At 44.9% G+C, this 22,082-nt stretch overlaps 3 protein-coding genes across 3 annotated transcripts; 1 reads left to right on the top strand and 2 right to left on the bottom strand.

Moving 5' to 3' along the window:
* Positions 1-2,705: 2,705 nt before the first annotated feature.
* On the bottom strand, positions 2,706-4,810 carry LOC136496884 (uncharacterized protein At4g06744-like). The gene has a single exon (XM_066492654.1). The coding sequence runs from the start codon at positions 4,382-4,384 to the stop codon at positions 3,011-3,013; it is 1,374 nt and encodes a 457-aa protein (XP_066348751.1). The 5' UTR covers positions 4,385-4,810; the 3' UTR covers positions 2,706-3,010.
* Positions 4,811-11,521: 6,711 nt separating this feature from the next.
* Positions 11,522-14,645, bottom strand: LOC136497386 (reticulon-like protein B11). The gene is made up of 6 exons (XM_066493175.1): positions 14,460-14,645; positions 14,170-14,350; positions 13,135-13,276; positions 12,959-13,028; positions 12,680-12,857; positions 11,522-11,814 (listed from the first exon to the last, which is right to left on the bottom strand). Exons 1-5 carry the CDS (start codon positions 14,506-14,508, stop codon positions 12,703-12,705), a joined length of 597 nt encoding a protein of 198 aa, XP_066349272.1. The 5' UTR covers positions 14,509-14,645; the 3' UTR covers positions 11,522-11,814; positions 12,680-12,702.
* Positions 14,646-18,127: 3,482 nt separating this feature from the next.
* On the top strand, positions 18,128-21,144 carry LOC136496445 (methylthioribose kinase 1-like). Its single transcript, XM_066492114.1, has 6 exons — positions 18,128-18,416; positions 18,509-18,818; positions 18,951-19,125; positions 19,219-19,420; positions 19,965-20,179; positions 20,666-21,144. Exons 1-6 carry the CDS (start codon positions 18,219-18,221, stop codon positions 20,838-20,840), a joined length of 1,275 nt encoding a protein of 424 aa, XP_066348211.1. The 5' UTR covers positions 18,128-18,218; the 3' UTR covers positions 20,841-21,144.
* The last annotated feature ends 938 nt before the right edge of the window (positions 21,145-22,082 follow it).

The raw sequence follows: 22,082 nt of genomic DNA, 5'->3' as shown, positions 1-22,082 counted from the left end.
GTAGAATCAATAATAACCATATTTTCTATCGCCTTATTGTATTTCTTGTTTCGGCTAAAGAGCCGATTTGAAAATAGCCAATTCTAGACTTCTAACTTTAATCCAATTAAGTCTAAAAACATGACTTTTATTAAGAAAAAACCCTCAGCCTTCTATCCTCAGTTATCAACGTCGCATTCTCTTCGGCATTAGTGCGGTGGTGCTCCATCTTCTATTAATTGCGGTTGCCTTTTACACTCTCGAGATATCTGCCACCTCGCTTCATGGCTACAAATACCGACCAATGGCTCTGGCCTCGAACACATCTATACTCACAACTGCTCCTGTTCCTTTGCACTTCTCCGCCGTCACAAACTCTGTAGTGGCTTTCTTCCCCTTCTCATAGATTCAATCAACCCCCTGGCCGGCGAGAAAAACCAAGGCAAACATGCGGCGGCGGAGGTTCCAGAGGAGGACATGCCGGTGAACCAGTGCCTTTGTTGTATGAGGTGAGATCTATATTTTCTACTCATGGCGATGAACTCTTCTAACTTGTTTATAGGTTCGTCTTGAATGACAACCTCCGTCCTCTTCCTATGGCCGGCGAGCCCTCTAATGTCGTATCTAATGCTGCCTCTACGCTAGATTTGTCGTTGGACTCCTCCGACTCCTATAACGGTGATGATGCCCGGCGTTTCCTCCGGGAGTGGAGGGTAGCCCAGGACCGTTATTTCGAGGCAACTTGGAAAAACGATCAGCTTGAGATCCGCCTCGGGGTCTCTCAAGCCGCTCTTCATGCCACTAGGGAAGAGGCTAGCGCTGCTCGAGCGCGGCTGGCCAAATCCGATGCCATGGTGGCAGGTAAGATGGACTCTGAGAACATCTTTAGTTTGATATTTATTGTCTTTATCTTGATAGTTCCTTTGTTTCTATGATCGCCAGCCCTAACGACGCTCCAACTGGCGGCGAACGTGGATACGATGCCCGTCAACACCCGAGGCCCCCTCATCATCGCCTGCCTCCACGATGTTCTGGACCGCGTCCAGGAGATCGCCCTTCATGGCGTTCGTCATGGCACATCAGTGGCGTTGGCCGCGACGCAGGTCCAGACCGAGAACGAGCTCCATACCATGGAGACCAGTTTCCCAATGGGCGACGGCCCCAAGGAGCACGAGGACTTGATCAAGGAGTTCATCGGTGCAGCGGAGGCCATAGTAGACATCACATCCGCTCAGGATGTGATAAACAATGTCTTTGATTAGTTTGTATTTAGGGCAAACTAATCAATAAAATCTTTTGTTTTTCTATGATTGTATCTTAGTGTGCTTTCTGCAATGCCTTAGTATACATCATGGTTGCTTCTGTGTTTGTTCTTGCTCTATAGGTGATTCATCTCATATCGGCTTTTCCCCTTTTGGGGTAATTTTTGAACTAAAGGCGATACCCTTCTAGTACCGACTATTAGAGCCAATGACTGAATAAATCGGCTATCAAGTGTTCATTCAAACACTAAGATAATGTTCTTCTAGACATTTTCCATTGATTGCTTCTTGATAGGTTGCACCAGAATTCTTTAGACCAAAGATTAAACAATTAACCGATCTAGGCCAGGCACCTCATTGAGCAAGACAATCTTTAAATTTCCTTCAATAAACCTATCAACTCTGGCTTGTAGTCAGGATTCAATTTAGCCATCCCTGTCAGGCGTGCCGGTGCTGTTCTGCCTAATCCTCTTACGAACGCTGACAGGTGCGTCAGTTCACCACGACGTCCGTCGGGACGGAGTGGAACGCCATGACTGATAGATGACACCTGCGTATGGCGCTAGTGATGAACAGGGCCACAATATGGAGCCATCCCTGTTGACATCTACAGGATCGACGGGACCCACATGAAGGAGAAGAAGGACCCGACAACCCTGAAAGCATTCTTCTCTCTCGTTCTTCTTCTTTTTCTCCTCTGTAACCCGCGCTTTTCATTCGCCTATAAAAGGGGAAGCATGGCGCCCCTACCTGGAGGGATCTTGACACAAGAGCACGACACGAGCACACGGCTGAGCGGCAAGCGAGCTTTCAGCACCCGTTCACTCCTTACACCAGAGACTTGGGATCCTCTCTCTCTCTCACCTGTTTGTAACCCCTACTGTAAACCAAGTGCTGGTAACACGAGCAGCAGCGAACTGGACGTAGGGACGTTCCGCCCGAACCAGTATAAATCCTTGTGTCCTCCGAGCACACCATCCGAGCCAGACGCGTAAATACAAATTTACTCGTCGGTGGTCTGAAAACACCGACAGCGGGCGCCCCTCCGGACGTCTGGGCGCCATTTTTTCTCTTGCTCAAAACATTTTATTTTGTTTTTAGAAAACAAATGTATTTCATCTGTATTCGTGGCCCAATTAACAGCCCAATTCCGATCTCATCCGGTGGTCTGGCCTGCCTTCGTCGATAGGCTGGCCGATTTGGCAGCAAGCTAGCAAACAAATCGGGTAACTTGTGTCAAGTCCAGGGTGCACCGCTGTGCCCACCGGATCAAATCGCTTGGACGCTTGGTACCACGAGTCGGCTCAGCGGGATGCAGCCGCGGCCACCGATGCACGGACGGACCGACGTTACGTTGAAACTTGAAAGGCGTCGACGCGGCGCATGGCGAGTTTGTTTAGTGGGAAGAGCTGAAGGCAGCAACTAATGACTCCCACGACACTGACAGCAGTGAGCACTACAGCATGGACAATTGGACAGGTTACATATAGTATTACTTTGACGGCGCGCCGGTCACGAATTCACAAACAACTACACGTACACTTGACTTTAGTAAGCGGCGGTTATTTGACTTTTTTTTGAACCCCACTGTCACGACACCACGCCACACCACGCACGCAACAAGCAGCGCAGCGGTGGAACTTATTTCTCCCCAAAATGCGGCGCACGCGTCACGACGCGATCTAATCATGCGATCACAACGGTAAACACACGACGAATCGACCCCCTTTCGGCACGCATCAGGCGCAGCGCACACGTACACCGACCGATCAGTTCCCACCCCCATGGCCTTGGTGAGCGTGCGCCGGCGCGCCGGCGGCGGCGGCCGAGGCCGAGGCCGGCAGCGCGGCGGCGGCATGGGGATGCGGCGGCTTGTACCCAGGCAAATCGCAGGGGATGTGCGGGATGAAGGGGCAGTGCTTGGAGGGGTCGGCGTAGAAGGCGGCGCACTCGAGCGGGGGCCGCTGGTCAGGGAACCCCAGGATGCAGTTGCGCCGGACGTCCAGGACCCTGCTCCGCACGAGCTCCATGCAGTGGTGCCCGACCGAGTGGAAGAAGTTGTTCGACAGCGACAGGTTCCCCAGCTTCCCGTTCCTCGCCAGCAGGCACACCACGTCGGGGACCTGCCCGTACAGCTGGTTGCCCGCCAGGTTGAGCTCCTCCACGTCGCGGAGGCATCCGAACGACAGCGGGATCGGCCCCGTGATCTCGTTCCCGCCGGCGTCGAACACGACGAGCCCCTCCACCAGCCCCACCTCGTAGGGGAGGCACCCGGACAGGCGGTTGTTGAGGAACAGCACCTCCGACAGCGTCGCCGACGTGTTGTAGATGGACCGCGGGATGGGCCCCGTGAACTGGTTGTTGGCCACCACCAGGTACTGCGCGCCCGTGCTGCCGAACGTGTCCGGGATCCGCCCGTTGAACCCGTTGTTGTTGAGGAACAGCGCCTCGACGGTGAGCGCGAACACCGGCGCCGGCACGGCGCCCGCGTACCGGTTGAAGCGGAGGTCCAGGAACAGCAGCCCGCCCAGCGGCACGACGGAGTCCGGGAACGCGCCCGAGAAGTTGTTGTTGGACAGGTCCAGCTCGTAGAAGTATTGGAGGTGGGTCAGGTCCGGCACGTCGCCCGAGAAGTTGTTGGAGTTGGCGTGGAATAGGGCGAGGTCCGGGAACGCGTCGATGAACCCGGCCAGCGACGGCGCGCACAGGCCGAAGCCGTTGAAGTCGATGGACGCCACCGTGAGATTCTTCGGCGCGTCCGGCGGGTAGTCGCAGTAGAAGCCCTTGTAGTAGGTGGTGCCGTTGAAGAAGCTGTTGCAGAGCTCCGTGCCCGTCCACGTCGCCGTCACGCCCAGCGGGTCGCACGTGATCGTCTGCTTGAACGCCTGGATCACCGGGTACAGCGCCCTCAGCTTGTCGTTAAGGAACCTCCACGAGGGCGGAGTCGGCTCGCACCCGCACCCCTCCAGCGCCGGCGCCGTGCTGTTCCCGCGGTGCCAGGACGACGGCGGCGACACCGACGGCGCTGGCGCACTGCGGTCGCGGGCGACGGCCCCCGCGAACTCAACGTGGCTCGATCCGCAGAGCGCGCCGTGCGCCGCGGAGAGCACGAGCACAGCTACTACCGCTGCCGCACCCGCCATTAGTCTCGGAGCAGTGCCAGTGGGGGTTCGTTATCGCAGAGAAGGAGACGCTGGGCAGGGGGATATAAGGAGGAGGAGTGGACACACCGAGATGGGTCCATCACTCCATCCATATGCTTCCATGGACACGGCTGGCTGGGTGCAGCAAGGGCGGCACACTGGCACAAGTGGAGCACAAGCGTAGTAGCCGCTCGCGCGCTTTACGAGCGGAAAGCGGTGGGAATTGGAGAAGCTTTGGTGGGGGCGCCGGGCTGGGAGGAGCGAAGTGGTGAGATGGCACGCAGAGCAGCATGAGGTAGCTTAGTGGGGTTGGCGGTTAGTTAGTCCCCGTCGGCGGTAGGAGACGACCATGGGGAGGGAGGGGGGAAGAAGAGAAGCCGCGCGCGAGGACGGCGTGCACCGTGCAGTGCGGAGTGCACCACCACAACACAATGGCTAGCTAGCGAGCGAGCTACTCCTGCGGTGCGGCTCTGGACCTCTGGTCTCAGCCTTTTCGGGTAGGGCTGATGAGTTGGGAGACGACGGCAGTGCTACAGTGGGGAAGACAATGGAACGGCGACGGCGACGGAAGGATCGGAACGCCGCTGGGAGCCTGAGAGTGTCGGCTGTCGACTGTCGTCGACAGAAGGGCAGGTACATGCCTTTAACCCTGAAAATTCCTGAGAATCAAGGCTGTTCATGATTCGCTGTGTGTGCGCTCCATTACTAGCACACATAACATAATTGGAGTCATCACTAACAGAAAGTGTTTTGGGCCCTAACAAACGCTAGTGTCTTGACAGATCGGGATATCGTCATGTTCGGATCATACTTTGAGCTCCTGACGACAGAAACATTTTTATATATATACAGAAGGTCAGAAGCAACGCCATCCTCATATATATCCACTTATCCAAGCTAACTGCTTGCCAGAACAACAAAACCCTGCTAAGCTTGATCCTCATCAGTCATCACTCTATGCTATATATGGTTGTTGTTCTTATATTATACCACGAATAGGTCTGTTCATCACTGTTCTTTTCCGTTTATACTGCGATGAACTCTCGAGTAGCTAACGCCTCTGATTATTGGATGCCCTACCAAACGATGGAAGCTGAAGTGTGTCGGCTTTGCTTTGCCTGATACGATGCTTATTCTGTCGACAGCTTTGGCAAAAGAAGGAAGAAGGATATGATCCTACAGTACAAGCTTTATCTGAACAGCAAATTAAAGAAGCTCCTAAAGCAGAGAGATATGTGTGCTGCTCAATGTAGGGTAAAGAGAAGCCACTGCTGTGCTCTGTGACCCCTCACCAAAAGAAGTGCTAACAAGATTTTTTAAACTTGAACATTCAACACTAGCTCTACCTAGCACTGAAGCTTTCGTTAAAGTTGGCTGGCGACAAAACATTTTTAAGTATCGGGTATGGCTATCGGTGTATCATAAAGCTACCAAACCTAAATGTCTTTTAGCGTTTGCAAAGCCCATTAGTACCTATATATAATAATTGCCTTCTGAGTTCCGACACTAAAACATAATAACAAAGCTTCATAACCCAGCTCCAGAGCCAGGGATATGTTTATCGCACTTTGTACTCCCTTTATTCTAAATTATTGGTTATTTTGACTTTTCTACGTACATAGTTTTTATTATTTTGATAGATATAAACTATACTAAATACATATTTTTACTATATCTACCTATATAACATATATAGACGGAGGCCACTAGCAATCATTTATTGCTATAAAGTTGCAACCACGTTGAGCCACGTCATTCCAATTCTCAGCCGTTAGATTATCAATGTTTACTCAATTTTATCTGTTTAGATACCTGCTCGGTTGTTTTGTTTTCTCCTTGCGCCGCCTGCAGTCCTTGCTAGCTGAGCTGAAGAGTCTGACATGATCAAGAGCAACTGTCATGACCTGCTCCCCCTTAATGGCACACTGGACCTCTTCCAGTTCTTCTCCCACTGATCGCATGACGGTGCCTCTTTGCTTCATTCGTATCACACCGGTGAGTAGCAAGTGCCATACCACCATGTGCAATCAAAGGATTGCCATTAATTAATGGCGTTATCTCTCTTCCAATACATATCGCACTCAGAAGCTGCTCCTGATGTTTTCCTATAAAGCAAAGAGGCAACCCCTTGCTCCTCCTCACCATCCCTTTGTACAAGAGTACCAAGATTTTGCCAATAATCACGAGCTTGCTTGATTATGATAGTCAACCAACGCCTCTCCCATCAAATATTGGGGAAGCTGACCTTGCTTGTCAAAATCGATGTTGTCTTCCTCCTTCCCCTCAATTAGAAATCGATGCACAGGTTCATGCTCTTTGCATGGGTCGATCTAGGTGCAGATGGAGGCCAACAAAGAAGCAACATCACACTGCACACCCACCTGTCTGGTCAGACTCAGCGCCCCCCCCCCCCCCCCCCCCCCCCCCAAAAAAAAAAAAAAACTCAAGCTGACTTCTCACCCACTGACGAAGCCCCATGCATGCCACAATTCAAGTAGATCTCTGTCTCCCTCGCCCTCCATCTATGTGTCAGTGTGTGCAGGTTAGGCAGGGACGAAGTAAATCATTTTCTTTTGCCCTAACTGTAGCAAAACAACTACGACCATGCAACTGTGTTAGTTAATAACAACAAATGATCCATCATGGTTGTTAGACTACTGTTCTTGATGGATGACCAGATTGGTTTAAATACTCATCCTGTTTTTCAGCACTACTTCAACAATATTTTTCAGCGAAGGAACAATGTTTTCTTCTCACAACAAATCAGCAACAGCTAAATTTCAGCGAAACGAAATATTTACCTAAATGACTTTCGCAAGGGTAGCTTCTTACCAACATCGACGTCGCACAATATCGTTCATGTTTTCAAACGACAAAGCAATACTTTTAGATAGCTATAAAATTTCATCTTAATGAGTACTAATAACCCGTTCGCTTCGCTGAAAAAATAAGCCGAAACATTGTTCCGGCTGATTTGTTGTGAGAGGAAAACACTGTTCCGATTGAAAAACAAACTGAAAAGTACAGATGAACAGGGTCAATGTTATTCCTCTAGCTTTCTTTTCTACCATTCTAATAAAAGTCTTCTACAACTCCTGCAGCAACGCGCGAGGCTTTTTCCTAGTATCTATAAAGGATAGAACGACTTATAATTTAGAACAAAAAGTATACTTGTAACTTTGCTATGTCATTATGTTGGATCAAATTTTGAGAATCAAGTTTATTTAACAACATTCACAAGAGGTATATCCATACATAATAATAAAAATGTAGCTCCCAGAAACCAGTACGATCTGACTCTCTGTTTCTTTTCACAAGAGGTATGAAGAATTAAAAACACCGAAGCTCGTAAATTCTTAAAAACTAACAAACCAAATTATATGCATGCTTAATACATAGAAGCTGAGATCTAAATCATAAAGTTCATAAATGCTTAATACACTGAAGTTCACCTTGAGAGTCAGGTCGATAACACATGCCCTTCACCCTCTTCTTGGGGACCTCAACAACGATCTCGAATAGGCCCCTAACGTTATGGGGGTACAACCCTGCCGTAACCCTTGGTCTTCCTAATCTCCCCGTAAGAGTTGATGAACTCCCAAAAGGACACGACGTTCTCCACACCCAGGGCATGGACACATGCCGTATGGATTCTCATCTTGCTTTCGTTGTAAGCTTTGTAGGATAGGATGCCCGCTTGCTGGTAGTGGATGATGTACTGCTGGAACGTTTCGTCCACATGGATCTCAGTCAGAAGGGTAAGTTAGTCCTCCAACTCTTAATGGCATCTATAATAGCATGTTCATTCAGCTTGAAAAAGAACATGCACGAGAGGATTTTGAATGTGCTCCTGATCCAACTGGTGCCCTTCTCTAATTAATAAACCATGCATGGAGAATTAGCATTAACTTCATTAGCCTTACTATGTACGTAAGCTAGGATCTATCATCTAGTAAGATACTAGCTAGTATAACTGATCGAATAGAATTTCTAACTATAACGCACGCACCTTCTCTTATTTTTTGTATGAGCAAATTTCAAGAGTCTTAGCCACACTAAAGCAGCACAGCGTTTGGTCTTGTTCTAGATATACCATCGCTTGCTTATTCTGGATTAGATCTTTTACAGACCATAGCTTGCTCTGCCTCATGTGGGACTCCATGGTACTGCATATTGTATATATGGATAGATTAAAAGAACTTACTGTTAGTACGTCTACAAGACCATATATAGTGTATAGCATTGTATATTCATGTTAGTGTCAGATTAAACAAGTGAAGAGAAATTCTTACCACCCTCTTTAGCAATGGCGGATACAACTTCGTAACATTAGGTGTACATAATATTTTTAAAAAAAAATTAAGACTGTGTTTAATAGATAAATGTTAACAACAATATATAGGACATTATTAATAGTATTTAAAAACTTTGTTCTTATGTTGGACTCATGTACATATCATTCGTATATAATTTCTAGTACAAACAAGATCTCCTAAATTTCCCCTACTTTACGTTTAATTGTCATAGGCCATGTTCATTGGCCCCGGCTTTATGGGAAGAGAGTATGGAGGAATAGGGGAAGGATGAAGGGCTCCGATATCTAAGAGTTTAGGAGAGAGAGAAATAAGAGTCCCTCATCCATCGTTGGGCTGAATAGGGGTCGGCTGGAGAGGTTTTTCATGTGTTCTAGCTCTTAAAATGGAATGAGGCCTCAAGTCGGGGCTTGATTGGAGTTGTCCTTATGAGTTATGACTATTATTTATGGTACCCGCAAAAAAAGACTATTATTTATGGTGTCTTGTTATGGATGTGAACGGAACACATGAATGAACATGTCTATTTATAGCCGCTCATGGTCACTATGGTATTGCAAAAATATTTCTATATTTTTTCTAATACTTATCTTTTTTTAGATATTTTTAGTATACAAGAATATCTGGACCATGAGTATCTACTTTTCACTATGAAACATGACAAATATATCTCATGTATGCTCATTATTTATCTAGAAAGTTTTCACAAATATGCATCGCTATCTTTAGCACTACCATTTAATGTATATTTATCTCCATTAGTCGTGTATGATATTATTTTTAAATCTTTTATGCTTTCTGGCCATGAGTATCTGCTTTTGTGTTCATTTTGTACGTTTTTTGATGTGAACATTACTCTTTTCGATACACATGATGTTCTTCAAGTTTGTTAATAAAAACATGGGATGACACATTTGATACGTGGATCCATCTGTCAGCCTATAGTCTCCCCTCGCGGCCAAGCTCACTCTAATGTTCCACAAGGCGCTCGCCTGGGCGTGCTTATGCGCTAGGCGGAGAGGCACCGCCTCGCCTAAGGGAGTAGGTGGTGAATAGGCGGCGTGCCCTAGATCCAGGGCTATCGCTGCTTGAGGGAGGGACGACAGGTGGCGGCGGAGGAGCCGAGCGCGCCAAGAGGAGGCTAGTGGTAGGTGCGGCTAGGAGGAAGAGGCACTATGGGCGGTGTGCGCCTATTGCGGGCATCATGCACAACTGCACATCAGAGGTTGGCACAGATCACCATATATCATGCACACATGTATGCACGGTGGAGTGTGGACTATGGCTACAGCTCTGAGTTTTCACATAAAAAATGGTTGTTTTATCGATTCATGTCCTTGCACATGTATATCTTGTAAAACTTTGGACGAGAGACTAGAGCTGACTGCCTAGGCTACTAGTATGCTGCACTTAGGGCCTGTTTGGATCAAGAGGTAAAGATTAGCCCTCCTTTTTAGACATATCTAGCCCTTGGGATCCAAACATGAGGGCTAAAGGGGGGCTAATCTTTAGCCCTCCATTAGCCCATTAGCCGGTGGGCTAAAAGGGGCTAAAAGTGTTGAAAGGTGACTTTAGGCCCTGTTTGGTTGGGCTTTTGGCTTTGGCTTTTGGCCCCAAAAGCCAAAAGCCCAACCAAAGGGGCTGTTTTTGGAGGGCGCTTTTTCAGAAGCAGCTGCTTTTCCGTAGTTCATTTTTGAAAGCTGGGCTGACCCTGCTTTTGGCTTTTGGCTTTCTGCTTTTCGAAATTGGTGGAATAAAAAGCTCTTCCATAGTTGTTTCAAAAGAGATAAAGATAAAAGGTATATTTTATACTTGTTTAACCAAACAGCTTTCAGTTTTTCTACAGCTCACAGCCCACAGCAGCTTTTCCACAGCTCACAGCTCACAGCAGCTTTTTCCCACAGCCACAGCTCAACCAAATAGGGCCTTAGTCTCTTCTCTCAAAGCGAAGGGTACTAAGAATACAATACCAATTGCATTCATCTCCAATCTAAACAATTAATAATAACATACACACTTAACTCATACTAACTATTTTGAACACGCTAATTAAAATTTATACCTAACTAAGGGAAACAATTTAACCAACAAATACTAACCGACAAATACACTTACACACACAAACCAAAATTTCAAACTTACTAACCTAAACATAGAGGAAATGTAACTAAATGTACACGTAAAAAACAAGGGCAGACACTAAACTCAAACCTTCCTAACGTATTCGATCCACCTAAATCACTTGCCATTTCTTCCCAAACAAAGGTTTTGCTTGAAACCCTAGCTACCAAGCCAACTCCTCAAATCCACCAACAAAACACGAAATAAGAGGGGATTTACCTTGCCCTAAGCCAGGGGAGGCTTAGGGGCGACCACCAACTAGCACCAGAGGCTGATCTGGACGAGAGGAGACCGGTTGGAGCCGGGGCGGACGCTGCCAACACCCAGAAAAGCGGGGACGAAAGAAAGAAATGAGGGAGACAGGGAGGGAGCCAAGCCACGCCGTGGTCGGTGGCATGGCAGAGGCTCAAGTCAGCCGGTCAGTGGGCGGATAGCCTGCACGGTGGCAGGCCAGCCACGCCAGCCTGAATGGCTGTGTCTGCGTTGTTTGGCCGTGCCAAGGTATTAGGCGCGGCCAAACAGGTTATATTTGAAAAAAAAATACAACCGTGTTATTTATAAATAGTGTTAAAAAAAGGTTAAAAAAAATCTCACATGATGCATCTGTCTATGTAAAATACAACTTATTAGGTATTTCAGAAAATGAGCTACCGGCAGATGGGCATCGAATGAGCTGCACAAAGTTCCTCAGAGCAGCCTAAAATTTAAAATCAGTGACAGAAAGATCATATGACTAACAGCACAAGCAGCCCACATACTTGTATGTACGAGTTGCAACTTGCAATTTCTCAATACATTTCGAGTAAGATATGCGCCCATAGTAAACCTCATGTTCAAAAAGAAAAATACACAAGCCATCTCGTTTCCCAAAATGAACAGCGCACATCAAAACCTGAGATCAGCATATCGAGAATTGATATTAGTGGAGGATCACAAGTATGGAGAGTCAAAGATGAAAGGCCCACTGTCAACTCCACTTGACAACCAGAGATGTTCCTGACAAGAAAAAAAATAATCATTAATAAGAAAAGCAGCAATTAACAGGAACAATTTCAACTCAAACTCCAGGAAATACACTTTTGCCACGGAAAATCTCAAAAGTCAAACCAACCACCACAGAATACAAGTTACTAGACACAAGTTGTATATAAGAATGAAACTACATACGGCAAAAAAAACAGTTGCTGCTGAACCTAGGTTCAAATATCAGTAGTTTGTCTTTGTAAAAAAAAACAATAGTTTGCAGGAGCTTGGCCCTGACTTGCACCGTGAGTGAAGCCTGTTGAAATTCGTTTGATTTTGCTCCTACAACAGGTACAGTCAGTTACAGGAAATAAGGAAAAGGCAACTAGGTAGTGCAAGTTGCTGTTAGAACATAAGCCAAATTATTCAAATTTTTGGTGTCACTCACAAACTATTGATCAGTTTAAAGTGATATCCATACCATTCATAACATGTTCACAGCCAAAATACAGGGTTCTGTAAATATTAAAATAATCTAACAGATGGGAATGTTGTTACTATTAAAATACTTTGATTTAAGAAGGGTTTGTAGTAGGTTGCGCCTCTAGTTTTTATATCCTCCCCCTTCTGATGTATGCTCTTTTCAGAATGCAAGGTAAGCTATGACTGCATTTTTCTTGGCTTCTTGAATCGTCACACGAGCATGAAACCCTAAATTTCTCATGATCACCTACTTCAACAGTTAAATAAACATATATCATGAAAAAAACTAATCTATCTCATAATGACGTGTGTAATACTAATGTACTATGAGACATAACATGGAAGCTGTTCGATTTAATTTGCTTCATAGTATCGATAAGTAATATATTTCATGTCGAGTCATATTAAAACTCACCACAATATAGCAAAACATTTCTTTTACTCAGTCTTCTTCTGCTTGGCTGATTGTCCAGCCCTGGTAACGATGGTATCTATGTGCCTCGATAGTACACTGTGTGCTACACCAAGCTTTTCATCAACCTGATCCTGGTGCTTCTCATAGAGTGGTGGAACCAACAGAGAAAGCGTTACCCCTAGAGAAAAAAAAGAAATGGCAAGTTTAGTATGAACATTGAGCTGTCAAAAAAGAACAGCAGATCCAAACATCCATGAAGAAATAATTAACAGAACTCACCAATGTAAATGAGCGTAAGAAAGTTGAAGAGCATTCCAACGAATGAGACCACCCACAAAATCAATATCACCTTTTGCACCAAGAAGAACAGGGAAAAGGAAGAGCATACATAATTAGGAACAGATATACAGTAGAGAGTGTGTGAGAAACTGAGATTCTCAGAGAAAGAGGCAGACCTTTATAAAAACTTTCCTATCTCTCTTGATGGCGATGTCATGGCCAACAGCCAGCAGCCTATTGATCCATACAAGAGCATGATCTGCAACCTTTTCAACAATTGCATCTGAAACCTCAAGATTAGGAAGAGGTGGAAGAGGCCTGCAAAGGAACCAAAAAACTCGTTCAGACTACCACTCTGAATGGACAACATGTAGCCTAGTTACAATGGAAGTACAGTGTACATTGCTGATCACAAAATATCACGCAAAATCACAAAAATCTAAATATCAATTAGAGGCATTGCAAAATGAAGACCAAACCAATTCGGGGAATGAGGAAACCTGATTACACTGCTTAAAATTCAAATGCAATTAACTTCTATCAAGTTAACATATCATACACAATGACTTAGTGCTACGAGTTGCCGAAGCAGAATATGAACGATGACCAACATCAAAAGACAAAAGTAGAGGCATAGAGCACTCAGTACAGAGTAATGATAGAAACACCTAGTCCTGCCTTGCATAAGGGACAGTACAAACATTACTACAGGCTATGGAGGAAAGTGCCACATGCTAGCGGATTAGAGTATCCAGCTGTTATGTTAACTTACTGGTAAAGTAAAGCCAAGTCTTCCCTTTGCAGAGAAGGGATCATGTACTGATAGTACATGATTACTAATGTGGTGAAGGTGAAATGGACATGCTTTAAGAAAAAGGTAAACAAGAGGATCCCCTGCCTACTTAGAAGATAGATGAAGCCTTAACGACAGCTCCTCTTAAGGATTAAGTCCAGATTATTAATAAGCATTAATGATGCCATATACTGAAATCAACTCATAATAAGATCCTTAAAATCACTAAACCATACACTATTTTGGTAGTGAGGTACTCGAAGAAAGGAATAAGCTACATCCAAACTGACAGGGAATTATCCAATTTTGTACAATCCATCACAAACTATTCCCAAGTTAGAGGCCAAGCACCACGCCAACAAAACACCACAAAGCAAAGGAGCGATCGATTCCATATCAGATCTCAGGCTAACCGCACCTGTTGAGCAGCGACGCGGACTTGGCCCAGAAGAAGAGGATGGCGACGAGGAGGAGCAAGGCGTTGGACAGGACGGAGGGGAAGCTGTAGCCCGCGCGCTCGAAGACGAACCAGGCCGCGGTGGCGCCCACCATGGCCGCCGCCGAGGCGTTCCTCCGCCGCCACAGCAGCAAGTCGGCGACTGGAGCGGGTCCCAGCGCGAGGAATGTTAGGAACAGTCAGGGATCGGCGGGATCCCGCGGGGGGACAGCAATTTTAACAGTACCCAGAGAGACGAGGGGCGCGCGTACCTGCGCCGCCGCCGAGGAGGGCGTGGAGAGATCGCGGGCCGGTGGCCATGCGAGATCGCCGGGGCTAGGGTTGGGGCGAGGCGTGGACGGAGAATCTTTTTTCCGGTTTTGCTGTTTTGAAGCGGGGAGTAGGTCAGTGGTGGAGCACGCGCGAGCGGAGACGACGACACACCAGATGAGATCTGTGCCTGTGAAGATAACCTTTGTTCCATCGTAGCATTTTGTGTTTTCCTTTTACTTGCAGAAAAAATAAATAATTTTGTTTATCCTTTCGTGTCATTCTCGAGGGAGAGTTTCGTTGCGTTGTTTTTAAAAAACATAAAGTAAAATAAAACATGGATGAAACCATCACTTTTAATGCATAGTTTCCTTCTTTGATTTCATAAACATTTAATTATATGACTCGTATTGAGTTGATAACTAAGCTAAGCGAGTTTTATCTCCACGAAATTCACTGCTTCTCTCTCTTCTTAAGATGTTGCCACATCATAAAAAACATTTGTGTGGCTACCTATTAATTACAAATAAAACTCCGACTAAGACTGTCTTATTATGGTTGTTCTTTCCTCATTCTTATTTTCCTCATTCTTATTGCAGTTGTTCTCTCCTCATGTTCCACGAGCATAGATGCACTGCACAAGACTCCATACAAATAAGGATTATCAATTCTTTGTCCTATGGTCTCTTATCCCGTCATCTCGTAGTTACTCGCTAGTAAAAATTAGCTAGTTAATCCAAATAGTCTTAACCAATTGGTCAATTAACCGTTAGCTGGTTACCTACCTAGCCATAAAAAACTATCAGTAGCTATAAATAGTAACAAATTAAGCAAAATCACTCACACCAGTTGGTATAAGTATTTTTTATGCAAGTTGATAAGTATTAGGCCTTGTTTGGATGTTGTAGTATTAAGAAACAATAGTATCAAGAAATTGTAGTTTTAGAATCATCGATGTGCAAAACTGTGGTTTAAAAACAAAGAGGTTTAGAGTAGAGTTTTTAAAACTCCAAAAAAATTATAGTTTCAACAATACCGTGGTATTCAAAACCATAAAGTTTGTTGCACACAAACACTTCATGGCCATAGTTTTTAAGGCGGCAAGGTGAGACGTGGCGAGCCACTCATTCAAGTTGACTAGGCGACGCCTAGACGACCATAAGGCGAGGCAAGGCGACGCCTTACCATCCCAAGAATTAGAAAAATAGCAGCAGGGAATAGGCAAGAAAAAGAAAAAAAAGGAAAAAGAAAAACCAGAAAAAAGCAAATGTAAAGAGAAGTGCTTGGCCCAGCCCAAGAGGTAGCCCAAGAGTGCGTCCTTATCTTCTCAGGTCATCTCTCATCTCACGGACACAGGTGCAGCGCCGCCGCACGCATCCCTCATCATGCAGGCGCAAGCGCAACACTGTCGTATCTCCTGCAGATGCAGCGCCGCCGGATCCCCCTCCTCCAGGCAGGTGCAGCGCCGCCGCATCTAGCACCGCCGCATCTCCTCCCTTGTGGCTCACGCAGGAACAGCGCTGCCTCCCTCCTTCGCGCTGCTCTTGGCTACGTGCGCTCAGCCTGCCTCCGCTCCTTCCCTACCTCTTGCTGCTGCTCCCTCAGATCCCCATCTCCATCAACCGCCGCCTCCGCCGCAGATGACCCAGGTGGCGCCGAATTTGATGGGGATGAGCGAGGAGGTAGCTGCGTGGCTTCTCCCTTTCGATGTCCTTTGCTTTTGGCTAGGTGTCGGGGACGCCTTACTCCCTGCGAGCGCCTGGACGCCTAGGCGACGACTTAAAAACCATGTTCATGGCACTCTAAAATCAATGTATTTCACAAAACCATGGTATTTTTTTTTTCTAAAACTCCAAAAATACTTTGTATCTAAACAGAGCCTTAACTAACTATTAGACAGGCAATAGTAAAGAAAACATGGATGTTTATGGTAAAACAAACACTTCAACCACCAATTAGCCGATGGCATCTAAAGAACTCACATACTAGTTAACCCCCTCTAGAGCTATTATCTATTGTTGTCCTTCTCAGTTTCATTTATTTTTCTCGCTCGTAACTCATAGCCAATCAATTTCATTTCTCAATTAAATCTCACCCAAAGTCTCACATAAATTGTTTAGTTCCTTTGCTATATTGTGAATTAAATTTTTCACCGTCTTGTTCCTTTTCCTGTGAATATTTTTTTTGTAGATTTAAATTCTCATGTTCCTGTTTAAGTGCTTTTACTATGAAAATATACCGTTTCATTTGAAATCCATGTATAATTCATTCAACTTCTTGCGTTTCAAAGGCCCCTAAAAAGCGGGGTGGGAATAAGATGTCTCTTGCGAAGATGTTTGTTTTTTTAACATAAGGCTACCATTCGTTTAAGGAGGAAAGGATGTTTAGGTTAGAATGGGATGTCCGCATCACGTCTAATCAAGACACAAAAGGGGATTGTAAAAGCGAGTAAAATCCCCTTAGGAAACACACAGAACCAAAACAATTACAAAATTAACAACGTCTTAGGAAAGTCCACATTCTATGTACAATCCCCGTTCGCTTCGCTGAAAAAAAGCTAAAACATTATTCCGGCTGATTTGTTGTGAGAAAAAAATACTGTTCCGACTGAAAAGACAAATCAAAAAGTACAGATTATAAGACAAGCGAATAAGGTCAATATCCTCTATGGCTCTAGTAGCTACTTGATGGGCTAATAACAGCTAGAGTTTTGGAAGAAGTTATTTCCAAATGCTCCACATGATTTAAATGACGACCATTGAAGGTATGCTGAGCCTTCGAAATACGTTGTTGTGCCTCCTCCCACCAATCAACAATGGACTCGAAGTTATTTAGATGTGTCATGTTATTCAAAATGGAATTTTCCTAAAATAGAACTTGGCGTTAAACCCACTGGGAGAACGGATAGTACAAGTAAAGGTAGACGTCTGTCTCTAGATGTCCATTACAGAAAGCACATGAATTTTGATGCGACCACTCACGTAAAAATTAAGTTGTTCCTTGTTAGAATTTTATTGGATCAAAGTCCAAACAAAGAATTTGCACTTATTCTTTGATCGAGCATTCCAAATGATTTTTTTTTAAAAAAAAAGAGCTAATAAAGGCTACGTTCGGTCCCAGGGAATCACCCTGGAACCAACCCTGCCAAAAATGCTTCAGTTTTTTTATATAGCAACTCTCATCAGTACTGATTCCTGCCAGGAATAGCCCTAAACAAACTGAGCCCTAAGCTGGTTTCGTTGCACCGGTCATTTGACATACAATGCCATCGAATGATCTCTGTTTTTTTTTTTTTTTTTGGCTGTTGAGTTAGTTCTCGATCATAATATAAATTCGCACGGGAGCATATTCGAAATTTCTCCATTGTTATTCACTTACTCCCTCTATCCGTAAATAACAGTTGTTTTTATTTCCTGAGAAACAACTTTAACTATATATATATATATTTATGATACAAAATTAATATTATTATAGATCATTGAATTAATTTTATAATAAATTTATTTAGAGATATAAATACTACGTATATTTTCTATAAAGATACAGCGATGTCACGTCACATTCAGTTCGACTATTCGAATGCAGCAGGCAAGAATCCGGCCTGCCCAGTGCCTATCCAAAACAAGTCCAGGTTCAGAGAACGGAACAAAAACTTCTCACATAAACCCCACACCACCACACCGCAGATTCCCCACGGCCCCCCTGTGTCCACTCCTCTCTCGCCGGCGCCCGCGTCGCTCGAGTAGCGGCCAGCATCAGCCATGGCCGCCGAGACGGAGCAGGGCTTCCACCCGCTGGACGAGGTGTCCCTGGTCGCCTACATCAACGCCACGCCGGCGCTCGCCTCCCGCCTCGGCGGCGGCAGCCTGGACTCCATCGAGATCAAGGAGGTCGGCGACGGCAACCTCAACTTCGTCTACATCGTGCAGTCCGAAGCCGGCGCCATCGTCGTCAAGCAGGTCCGACCCTCACCCCCACAGCACACCCGCTCCTCGTCCTTATTAATCCTCACCCTGACGGCGCCGCGCGCGGGAGGACATGGAACACGCAGGCGCTCCCGTACGTGCGCTGCGTGGGGGACTCGTGGCCGATGACGCGGGAGCGCGCCTACTTCGAGGCCTCCACGCTGCGGGAGCACGGCCGCCTGTGCCCGGAGCACACCCCCGAGGTGTACCACTTCGACCGGGCCATGTCGCTGATGGGGATGCGCTACATCGAGCCCCCGCACATCATCCTCCGCAAGGGCCTCATCGCCGGCGTCGAGTACCCGCTGCTCGCCGACCATGTGTCCGATTACATGGCCAAGACGCTCTTCTTCACCTCCCTCCTCTATAACAACACCACGGATCATAAGAACGGAGGTGAGCTGCTTCACTGCTGTTCAATCGCGCGTTGACTTGGCTCCCAATGATTGGTACGTGGCCATGCCTGTAAAGGGGAGATGTGCACTAATAACCTGACGGTACTTGCAATGGATTGTGCTGTGATTGCAGTTGCTAAGTACTCTGAGAATGTGGAGATGTGTAGGCTCACGGAACAAGTTGTGTTCTCGGACCCATACCGTGTCTCCCAATATAATCGGTGGACCTCGCCTTATCTTGACGAAGATGCTGAGGCAGTTCGACAGGACGATGAGCTCAAGTTGGAAGTAGCTGAATTGAAATCGATGTAATTACCTCACTGCATATGAATAGAAATGATTGCTACCTACGGTTTGTTTCTGTACATGGGAAATGCGACTTATTTGATTTCCATCTGCAGGTTTATCGAGAGAGCTCAGGCTCTGATTCATGGAGATCTCCACACTGGTTCTATCATGGTGACCACAGGTTCAACTCAAGTCATTGATCCAGAATTTGGGTTTTATGGACCAATGGGTTTTGACATTGGAGCCTTCCTTGGAAACCTGATTTTGGCATACTATGCACAGAACGGACATGCTAATCAAGCAAACGATCGTAAAGTATGTATGAATGAATCTTTTAGCTTGTTAATTTTGCACCCTTTATAAGTCCAATAGTGTTATTAATACTCGGTCTACTTATACATGTACTTGGCTTTTGTCCATACCAAATTCTTCTCTCCTTTTTTATGGTCTCGTGGTGACAAACATAGTTGGGTTGATTTGTGTAGTTTAGCTTGTTTCTGAGTTATTAAGGTAATGCCAGCCAAATGCCATTAGAGTATACTTTGGGTCTACTTCTATGATGGATAGATGTTTGGAATATGATGCTAATGTCTTGTATGAGAAATAGTGATTTTTCTGATACCAGGGGATAATAAAAGTTTTCATGTTTAGCATAAAGAGGATAGTACTTGGGAAACAAAAGTATACCAGCCCAAAATATACCTTGCATTAAATAATTTAATGACTGATGGCATCTTCAGTAGTAGCATTACTTAATGGCAGTGACAGAAGTATCAGTTTGTCATAGAGCATGATGCTTCAGCATGCAGCATTCAAAACTTATTTTTATGATGTTCTTAGTGTTCCCTATCTTTTGCAGGCTTACAAGAAATGGATCTTGAAGACAATTGAAGAGTCGTGGAATTTGCTCCAGAAAAAGTTCGTTGAACTATGGAATAAACACAAAGAAGGGAATGGGGAGGCATACCTGCCTGATATATACAACAACTCAAAGCTTGTGAGTGTTGCTCAGAAGAAGTACATGACAAACCTATTCCATGATAGCCTTGGGTTTGGTTCAGCCAAAATGATCAGGTAACTGCAGATTAGATTTGTGAATAATGTTTTTTCTTAAAGAGGATATTTCTAAATAAAATCACTTTCTCTTACTAACAGACTAACTCTTGGACTGCTATGATATATAATAACTGGCTTTTTGACTGAAATGACAAAACCATACTCAAATAATAAAAAGATTTTGGATTTTAGTTTTGATGTAATATCTTATTTTTTGGTGCAACTATGCATCATAAAACCAAACTTTCTGAAGTCAGCTTTGATGAAAGCGAGTGAAGTAAAAAAACGGTATGTTTGAGGCTGTTTAGGCATGCTCTGCAGTGAAAAAAGTATATAGAATTTTCAAAATGTTTGCTCGTTACTTTTCCAAATGAAAATGCCTTCTCACAAGGACTGTAAGTCACATTTTAACACCAACTTCAAACACTACACATACATATATTTTTTTGTTTTGCATTCCCACCCGAATATTGTTTCCAAAATTTGGTTCTTCCTTTTATGCAGGCGAATAGTTGGAATCGCTCACGTCGAGGATCTCGAGTCAATTAAGGATGCCAGCAAGAGAGCAGAGTGCGAGCTTGCTGCCCTCAATTGTGCAAAGACGATCCTCAAGGGAAGACGCCAATTTGAGACCATCGAGCGAGTCATTGAGCATATTCAATCGTTTGACCAGGACTGAGAAGACAACAGTCTATTTTTGCGCTTAAGGAAACATACTTTCGTCAATTAACCCACGCATACCCGAGTATCGATGAATCGTCTGTTTTGAAGAACCGGTTGTTTGTGTTTTTTGTATTGGGATTATATGATGAAAAGGTGCCCATTTGTGGTCTCATAGTTTGGACTGTGTACACTACTAGAGTAAGATCTTATTCCGCCACTGGCCCCTTGGTTCTGAATAATGAAATGTACGAGATTTCTCCGTGACTATCTCAGTACATTTAGATGCTTGTATTTTACCAATAAATTTTGTTCTGATGGTTCTTTGGCAAGTACTGCCTTGTTATTATTGTCTTCATAATCTTGATCTTTGTAAATAAGACCTGTTGACGTCCATGCCGTCTAGGAGGATTTTCAGGTCTGAATGTCAATTCAATCGTGTTAATGCTCTTCTTTGGACACCGGTGAACTGTAGCGCACTGTCTGGTATTATACCTCACTGTAGCACGGGAAGAACTGTAGGTTTGGGGCTCCGACAGGCTGCACTACAGCAGTATCGGAGCCAGCCGTAGGAGTCCCTCCAAACATGCCCTTCTCTTATACTAAGATACCAATAACGCATGTTTTTGTCTTTTTTTTAATTCTTTTGTTTCTAATCAGAGTCCATGTAGATTTTTTTCTTTCCTTTCTTACGTAGTAGATAAGAGTCCATGTGCATATTTCTGAAATACCGCGTTGCTACCAAGTCGAATGCAATGATATCCAGTTCTTGCAGTCAAGAGTCCAAAAGTCCAACTGAAATACGCGGACAGTTACAACGCAAAAAAATCAACGTATTATTGGCGCATCTAGTTATAGTTGTTGCAACATCTATTTAAAAAGATACCCATCTCCATCTCGATGAGAACATATCAAAATCCGCTTCGATGCGATGCAACATCAACACGAGTGAACATCTAGTTAGATCTACTACAACACGAGTGAATCACTGGAAAATCGAATAGCAAAACATCAGATATCATGTGTTGCAACATCACATAAATATACCTGCAACATGTATCGCACAAGAGGAGCAAGGAGCTTCGGCCCTGAGAAGCGTAGCTCGTCCTTGTGTTTTTCCCAAGGCTCATCCAAACGACTTTTCCTATAGAATTTCTGTTTTTTTTTATTATACATTTTACACATGCACTACTATCTCATTCTTGTGTTTTTCCGATTCCTATGTTTTTCAATCCTATGTTCCAACTTTCAAAGAAACCTT

This window comes from Miscanthus floridulus, chromosome 12, assembly GCF_019320115.1.
Source record: "Miscanthus floridulus cultivar M001 chromosome 12, ASM1932011v1, whole genome shotgun sequence".
In the NCBI taxonomy this organism is placed as follows: Eukaryota; Viridiplantae; Streptophyta; class Magnoliopsida; order Poales; family Poaceae; genus Miscanthus; species Miscanthus floridulus.
This window is presented reverse-complemented; position numbering and strand designations above follow the sequence as displayed.